Source organism: Corvus brachyrhynchos, unplaced genomic scaffold (genome assembly GCF_000691975.1).
Source record: "Corvus brachyrhynchos isolate BGI_N302 unplaced genomic scaffold, ASM69197v1 scaffold245, whole genome shotgun sequence".
Classification (NCBI taxonomy): domain Eukaryota; kingdom Metazoa; phylum Chordata; class Aves; order Passeriformes; family Corvidae; genus Corvus; species Corvus brachyrhynchos.
In genome coordinates, this window is record NW_008238988.1 from 5,280,345 (window position 1) to 5,288,384 (window position 8,040).

The 8,040-nt window shown below is 52.1% G+C and overlaps 1 protein-coding gene across 4 annotated transcripts in view; it reads left to right on the forward strand.

Moving 5' to 3' along the window:
- Nucleotides 1–8,040, forward strand: part of FERMT2 (fermitin family member 2) — a 49,660-nt gene that overhangs the window by 975 nt on the left and 40,645 nt on the right. For all 4 annotated transcript variants that reach the window (XM_017738874.1, XM_017738875.1, XM_017738876.1 and 1 more), the window contains exon 2: nucleotides 1–169. In XM_017738874.1, coding sequence (XP_017594363.1) covers nucleotides 13–169 — 157 coding nt within the window. In that variant the 5' untranslated portion in view covers nucleotides 1–12. The remainder of the gene's footprint in view (nucleotides 170–8,040) is intronic.

Below are 8,040 nucleotides of genomic sequence, written 5' to 3' on the forward strand. Positions count from 1 at the left end.
GAGGCCGGGGCCATGGCGCTGGACGGGATCCGCATGCCGGACGGCTGCTACGCCGACGGGACGTGGGAGCTGAGCGTCCATGTCACCGACCTGGGCCGCGACGTCACCCTGCGGGTCACCGGCGAAATCCCCATCGGCGGCGTCATGCTGCGCCTCGTCGAGAAGCTCGGTGAGTGCCCCGGGACTCCCCGACCGGCCCGGCATCCTCCCAGTGCTCAGCACCCAGCTCCAGGACTGTGCTTTAAATCCCTGGATCCTGCTCCAGTGCAGTGCCCAGTTTCCAGCACTCTTCTCCAGTATTATGCTCCAGCTCCCAGCACCCTGCCCAGTGCAGTGCCCAGCTCCCAGCATCCTGCTCAGTACCGTGCCTGAGTACCCCAGTTTAGCTCCCAGCGCTCTGCTCCAGTACTGTGCTTCAGCTCCCAGCACCCTGACCCAGTACCCTGCTTTAGTTCCCAGCACCTCTGCTCCAGTACAGAGCTCCAGCACCCTGCTCCAGGACTGTATTTTTGTCTCCCAGCACCCTGCCTCAGCTCCCAGCACCCTCTCCCAGTACTGTGCTTTAGCTCCCAGCATCCTGCCCCAGTACAGTGCCTGAGCACCCAGTGCTGTGCTCCAGCACCCAGCACCCTGCTCCAGTATTGTGATTTAGCACCCAGCACCCTGTCCCGGGACTGTGCTCAGGCACCATCTCCCAGTACCGTGCTTTGGCTCCCAGCACCCTGCCCCAGGTCCCAGCATCCTGCCCCAGTACTGTGTTTTAGCTCCAGCACCCTCTCCCAGTACTCTGCCTTAGCTCCCAGCACCAGGGAGCACCCCAGCTCCCCACACCCTGCCCTAGCCCCCCATCCCAGCCCCCAGCAGCCCCCCTCTCTCTGCACCCTTCCAGACTCCCCCTCTCACCACCTCCACCAGCCAGACTCTACCCTGCCCCGGGGTCTCAGCCCCGTCCACCGGCTGCTTCACACCCAGGATTTTACACAGAGTTAGGAAACAGCTCCATTTTCGGGATGGGGGTGGGGGTTTATGGACGCTCCACAGTTTACAGCAAAACTTCATCCTGGAGCTGCGGCCGGTTCCGTGCGAGGCAAGCGCTCCCGAGGGTCCGTGGGGCCATCAGTGGGGTGATGTGGGCGAGGGGACCCTGGGGACACGGCGGTGTGCGGTGGCTTTGGGTGCACACCTGGACAAAGAGCCCGTTTGTCCGGGACGCGTGGGAACGCCGGGCCTTGGCCAGGGCTCGGTGCCCGCCGAACGCGGGGAGCCCGGCCCCGCCGAACCTCCTCCCCCTTGTCTCTTTATCGGCTCTTTATGGCTCGGCTGTGTTTACTCAGCGGTGCAGCCCGGGCTGATGGCTGTAATTGCTCAAATAAAATATTAATTGCGAGGTCCCGCGCGTGCCTGCGGCTGTGGGAGTAGCGGAGCTGTCAGCTGCAGGTCCCGCTCCGCTGCGGAGCCCGCGTGTGGCTTCAAAAAGCCCATCTTCCCCCGTGCTTAGCTTTTGATTTATTAATTATCTGGAGTCGCAGGAAGGAAGAGATGGATATAAATACGCTGGGTTTCGAAAGGAAGCGAGCGCTCGCATCAAAGGGTCTCGTGCCGGAGGGCGCCTGAACTCCCCGAAAACTTGATTTTATTCTGGTTTTTTACTCTAACGCTGGAGGTGCAGAAAGTTTTGCTGAAGCTGAGCGCTCCGTGGCTGGGGAAAAAAGCAAACCCGCTTTCTAGAGGGGATAAAAAACCCACCCATGAGTGAAGGAGCGATGCTCCCCTGGGTGCTGGGTGTCGGGAGATGCCGGAGCAGATGCAGGGCCGAAGCGTGTGTGGAAAGCCAGGCATGTGCACCGGGCCGGAGCCCAGCGAGGACCTAAATTAGCTCCTGACGTAATCCATCCCCCCCCAAATGTTTGCCCGGATCCTCTCCACTTGTTAAATTAGGGATTGTATGAGAGGGAAGGAATGCGGCGGCCACAGCGGCGTGGGGAGAGGGGATGGAGCTCCCCGGGGGGCTCAACCGCAGTGCCTCCCTCCCCGGGATGGTCAGATCCATGGATATCTCCGGCTGTTGCCTTCCCTTTCCCCTTGGCCTTTGTCGCCCGGCCAAGCTATACGTATTTAGTTCCTTTTAATCTTCCTGCATGTCAGCTCTTCCAGCCCTCTCATTATTTTTATGGCTCTTCTTTGAGCTCCTGCCAGTTGAGCGGGTTCGGATTTAGCAGAGCGGGGTGGGACGGGGCTCGTTCCTCATCCTCCCGTGCTCCTCAATGCCTCCCTTCATCCAGCCTCTGGGCTGCTTCATCTCCACATAAATTCATTTTGCAATTTTTCCACATTGAAACCCTTTCCCTGCATTTTTAACCTTTTCCTCCCTGACATTGCTCTGTCCCTGCTGCTGTTTATTTAATTATTTCAGCAACTTTCAGTGTTAAAAAATTTATTCTTCTCCTGCCAAGCGGATTTTCTGCTGTGAGTTTTAAGGAAATTTCCTAAAAATAAAGTTTCCTTGCAGTTCTGGGTTTCCCTGTGGGATCCCCCGTGGACTGTTCCGCTTGCACGCTGCAGGGGGAGGAAGGAAGGCGGGTCAGTGCCTTGGGCTGGGGTTTGCCTGCTCCATCCTTTGGGACAAATCCTGCAGGCTTTGGAAAGTAGATTTCTGTGGCCTTCACATAGTTCCAGTGAAGTTTAGGACGTCAGTGGAAATTTGCAGCAGATCAGCCACACTCTGGTTGTAGAGTGGTGGTAGAAGCTGTTCACCATTACTGAACGGGGGGGAAAAATGCCTTCCCTCCTCCCAGCAGCATGCAGAGCTTGGAAAAGGGAAAAACCTTGATTTCCATTAGTATTTATTGATGCTTGTAGGAGAAAAAGTGCAGTAAATATCCTGTTGGGATGAAGCAGGAATCCAGCAGAGTCTCTCCTCCTTAATTGCCAGGGGCTGCAGCTATCCATAAATCCCACGGGCTCGGTCCTTGCTTGCGCAGAGCGGCTGCGGTCGGACTCTTTGGGAATAGGCAATTAAAATCCGTGGCTAATGCAGGCAGGGATTGGAGAAAGCCCAAGCAGCAGATAGGGATTCTGGTAACTCAAGTGAATTGCAATGACCTGTTGGCTCCCCTGTTATTCATCACCCGCTGGATTAAGCCACTCTTGTTAATTGAGCCGTGCCAAGTTCTTGGCAAAGTCATCCCTGAAAAATAAGCAAAAAAAGTGCTGAGGTTTTAAGAGCAGCAGCATTTAGTTGCTCTGTGAGGGTTGGGGTCTGTGCTGGAAGCTCCTGGTGCTCGCTCAGGGTTTTTTAGGAATTTTGCCACTATTGACTTACAAACAAAAAAAAAAAAAGCTTAAAATCACTGGGAGCAGAGGAAGGAAGGAAGTGAACGCAGGTTATTGTTGTTATCAACTTGAGGCTGTTTTAAACACATGGAATTTTAAAAATCCTGCTTTTTTTGAAACGTGCTTGGGAGGAGCTCTGTGGGGTTTATGGGATTCTGTGGGATATATGGGGGATGCTCTGTCTGGTCGTGGGAATAAAGGAATAGCTGACAGAAACAGGGCAGGGGGGACAAATGGTGTCTGACAGAGGCACAGCTTAAGACAGATGACCTAAATGTGCATTGAGCAGATTCAGAAAGTCCGTGCATAGAAGTTTTGTGATGGAAATGTGGATTTCTCTCTGGGATTCTTTTACATGCAGGATATGGGTGGCAGTCAACTCCAGCTCCTGGAGTTTGCTGGGAGCACTGAGCATCTTTTTGGGCTTGTACCTGAGGAAAATAGGTAAGCGAGTGAAAAAAACCCAGCAAGATTTGGAATTACAGATGTCCTTCTGGACCAAAAGGGGTCAAGGATGGGTAGTGTGGTGGCATCCCTATTTTATGGACCTGGGATGGGCAGGAGAGCTGACATGGATAAATGTCAGAGCAAAGCCTCTGCCCTCAGACAGGCTGATAATGGCAGGCAGTGATGACAGCTCCTGCAGCCTTCGGGTTTTTTGTGAATCTCAGCCTGGATAAGGGTTTGTGCAACTGGTTTAAACTCCATTATTCCCTTTGGCAGCTCCTCCTCTATCTCCTTTGTATCACCTTGGAGAGGGTGGGATGTCACCTGAGGACTGGCACAGGAGTTGGTCCATGCAAAGTTTTGGTTGTAGCACTTTAAGCTCTTTTTTAAAGTGGTTTCAGCCTTCAAATGTGTCTGGAATTCGTGTCTGGGATTCACCCCAGGGGCTCTTTTCACCATCAAATAGACTTTGTGTGTTATCTTCCAAGGATTTCAGCACCACTCCTTGCAAGATCAATTCTAATAGGAGTGTTGTTCTGCCTGTGAAGTCTCCTCTCCTTAATGGACCCCTGAAAGGTTTATGAATAAAACACCACCAAAGTGCAGCGTCATTGATTTGCCCAGGTTTGTGTCTGAGGTTTTGCAGTGCTTACAAACACTCCAGGCCCTCTTGAGACTCGCTGGGGAAATTCTTTGCCTTGCAACTGGTGTGAACTCCTGGAAACAGCTTAAGGCTATGGGAGAGAAATCCGGAGTCCTTGTCCCAGCTCATTCCTGTTGTAAACACAAGGCAGGATGAGGCTGCAGGGTTTGTTTTGTAGGTGGCTTGTTCCTTGTGCTTTGGACTTTGCTGGAATGCTGCATCCAGCTCCAGGATCCTCATAGGAAGGACGTGGAGCTGCTGGAACAAGTCCAGAGGAGGCCATGGAGCTGCTCTGAGGGCTGGAGCCCCTCTGCTCTGGAGCCAGGCTGGGAGAGCTGGGGGTGCTCACCTGGAGAAGAGAAGGCTCCAGGAAGAGCTCCGAGCCCCTTGCAGGGCCTAAAGGGGCTCCAGGAGAGCTGGAGAGGGACTGGGGACAAGGCATGGAGGGACAGGACAAGGGGCAATGGCTTTGAACTGGAAAAGGGTAGATTGGATATTGGGAAGAAGTTCTTCCCTGGGAGGGTGGGGAGGCCCTGGCACAGGGTGCCCAGAGAAGCTGTGGCTGTCCCTGGATCCCTGGAAGTGTCCAAGGCCAGGTTGGACAGGGCTTGGAGCAGCCTGGGACAGTGGGAGGTGTCCCTGCCCATGGGCAGGGGGTGGAATGGGATGGACTTTAAGGTCCCTTCCCACCCAGACCATTGTAGGATTCTCTTATTGCGGCCACACTTTCCAAAATTAGGTGTCTGAGCATCAGTACTTGGTGCCAGGCATGAGCTCAGGGTGTTCCTCCAATCTGTGCCCACGATGTCACCTGGGCACCTTCACATGGGACATCCACAGGTGCTCATCTGCCCATCAGTTGTCACCTGAGATGAGAAGGATTTATTTTTTTCCTTCAAAATCAGCAGTGGTCACTCCTCAGAGTTGCTTTTCATGACGTCCATGAGAGGACTCCAAGTGCCATTCAATCCTCCAGGAGCTGTTTGTGTTCCCCCTGGGGCTGGGTGCTGAGAACTTGTCCCAAATAATGTCACAAATGGGGGTGGTGTGGGCTGCTGGAGGCAGCCCAGGCTGCTGTGGTTTGGGCAGGCACTGACCCCGCTCCAGATTTCCCTGGAAAATTTCTTCCCAAGCTTTTAAACAGCAAAACTTGCACAGCTGTTGGGCAGTGGGATGGTGAGCACAGAGGGGGATCTGGCACCTGCTGAGCACAAAAGTCCTCCTGCTCCAGATTCAGGCAGGATTTTGGGCTGTTCTGAGTTGGAATTGGTACCCTGGAAGCTGCTGGATGCTCCCTGTAGAGCTGCTCCCACTTCAGCAGCATCCTCCAGCAGCCCAGCAGAGCTGCTCCCATTCCCTGCATTTCCATATTGCCACTTGATTAACCCCTTTGCTCACAGCCTGTGCTGATCCTCACCCTCCAAACAGCACATTTTTGGTGACATTTAAGTGACAGCGTGCCAGTGCTGTTAACACACGCTCCAGCTGTGCACATTGATCCATAAGGGACCAGCTCGTTCCTTTACATCCAGCTTTGGGCTGCAGGAAGCTCCTACGTGGGCTCAGATTGATCGTGGCTCAGATAAAGTCCTCTTTGTGAGCCTGAGTGGAATATTCAGCTGAGCTGCCAATGACCAGAGGAATTCAGGGTGGGGGGAGGTAAAAGCCGCATAGAGGCAGCTCCGAGCTGCAGTCACGGCAATTAATATTTGTACTCAGAGTGATGAGGATTCTTTAGGAGCCAAAACAATTAAGATTGTATTTTTATTTAATTTTTTTTTTTTAAGTTCTGTCACGGTGACCCATCTGATTTGGCTGGAAAGAGCCAGGCTGAGCTTGCAGGTCCCAGTGGGAGGGGAAGGAGCGCGGGGTGGGAGGCAGTGTCAGCGTTCCCGCAGATCCCAGAGCCTGGGTTTGTCCCACCACAGACAGGAAATTGTTGGGTTTGCTGCTCCCACCCAGCCCAAATCAGTAGTTTCCTCTTCCAGCTCCCTCAGGTTTCGATTTGACATAAGGCACGTGGGGAAGCCAGTGTGGGGAGCTGGAAAATCATAGAAATCATCACATTCACACACTTCCTCTTCTTTTTTTCATACCTTTTTTTTTTCTTTCCCTTTTTCTTTCCTTTTCTTCTCCGTCAGGGCTTGTGTTTCACCCAGGCATCTGTCTGAGTCTGAACTGTATAAAAACTCAAATTATACTCAGAATAGAATCCCTGGAAATGTTCAGTGCCAGGTTGGACTTGGAGCACCCTGGTCCACTGGAAGGTGTCTCTTGGGGTGGAATTAAATAGTTTTTAATGTCCCTTCCAACCCCAGCCACTCTGTGACTCCATGATTCAGCAAACCAGGCACCTGGATTTTAACCCTTGGTCTTTGATGTGATTAAAAAAAAAAGGGTCGTGGATAACTGCCTGAAATTGTGGATGTGGGGAATGTTTACTGAGTTGGGAAAGATAAGGGGTTATTTGCACTGCAAACTTCAGTCATTTCAACATCACCAGGGACACCAGCACCGCCAGCTTCTGGTTTGGGTGTTGGGGGAGTTTTTTTAGTGGTGGTTTTTCTGACAGATGAGGGGAAGGAAGGAGATTTGCAGCCCTTGTGGAGCTCACTGACTTCAACCCAGCATCCAGCCCTGGCTGTGCTTGGGGAGAAAAGTCTCGTGGTATGAAAACATCTTGGAGAAAGCTGCATTTCTTCATTCTCACTCTGAAATGTGAATTAATTGACTGCTTAGAAAGGGGCAGAGAAACAAAACGGAGCAAAACTCAGCTGGTGGAATTCAGTTCTGAATGTTCCAGCGGCTTTCAGGGGTTTATGGTGTGTAATTTGGAAAAATGCTGAAATCCCCAAATTCCTGCTTGATGGAGTTTGAGCAGAGTTGCTGTAATTTAGTTTTCTTGCCCAGGTTTGCTTTTGACACATTGCTCTCATATGTGCTGGAGCTCCCACCAGCCAGAACTGATGGGGCAGGATATGACAAGTGCCCAGAAAATCAGGGGAAAGCTTCTTTATTTATTTATTTTTCTTTCTGCAGAACTGATCTTGCTTTTTCTTTCATTCACCCATTTTCCAGCGAGATTTCAACACCTCTGCATGCAGCTCCCACTCTGTGGCCGTTCCGATGTGAACCTCACCTGAGGGCTGTGTGCATGGCATGGCCCTGTGCCAGCACTGATCCCTCTCTTCCAGACCAGGTGGGATCTTGGGAGACCTTCACTTTTTGGTAAAATGTGGCTGAATTTGGCCAACAGGTTGAGAGCAACACTGAGAGGGGATGCACACAGAAAAACAGCCCCACCAGCAGTTGCAGAAACCTTCCCCTTTACAACCTCAGCTGACTTCTAGCTTGCAGAACATCCTGAAAGCACCCAAAAAATCCATCTTGCCAATGGATTTTAAATCTCTTCCCAGCCCATTACACCTGCTTGGCTGGTGGTTGCTTTCTTTATTTTCCCCTGCTCCCTGCAGGCACATGTGCTTTGGGAAGGGTTAATTGCTGAAATTCCAATTCAATTAGAAAGTCTGGGCTTTATGAAATTGCCTGGAAGAAACTCTGTCCCTGTCTTGCTCGACTTTCCTTCCTGGCTGATGCTCCACAGAGCTTTGCTGCAG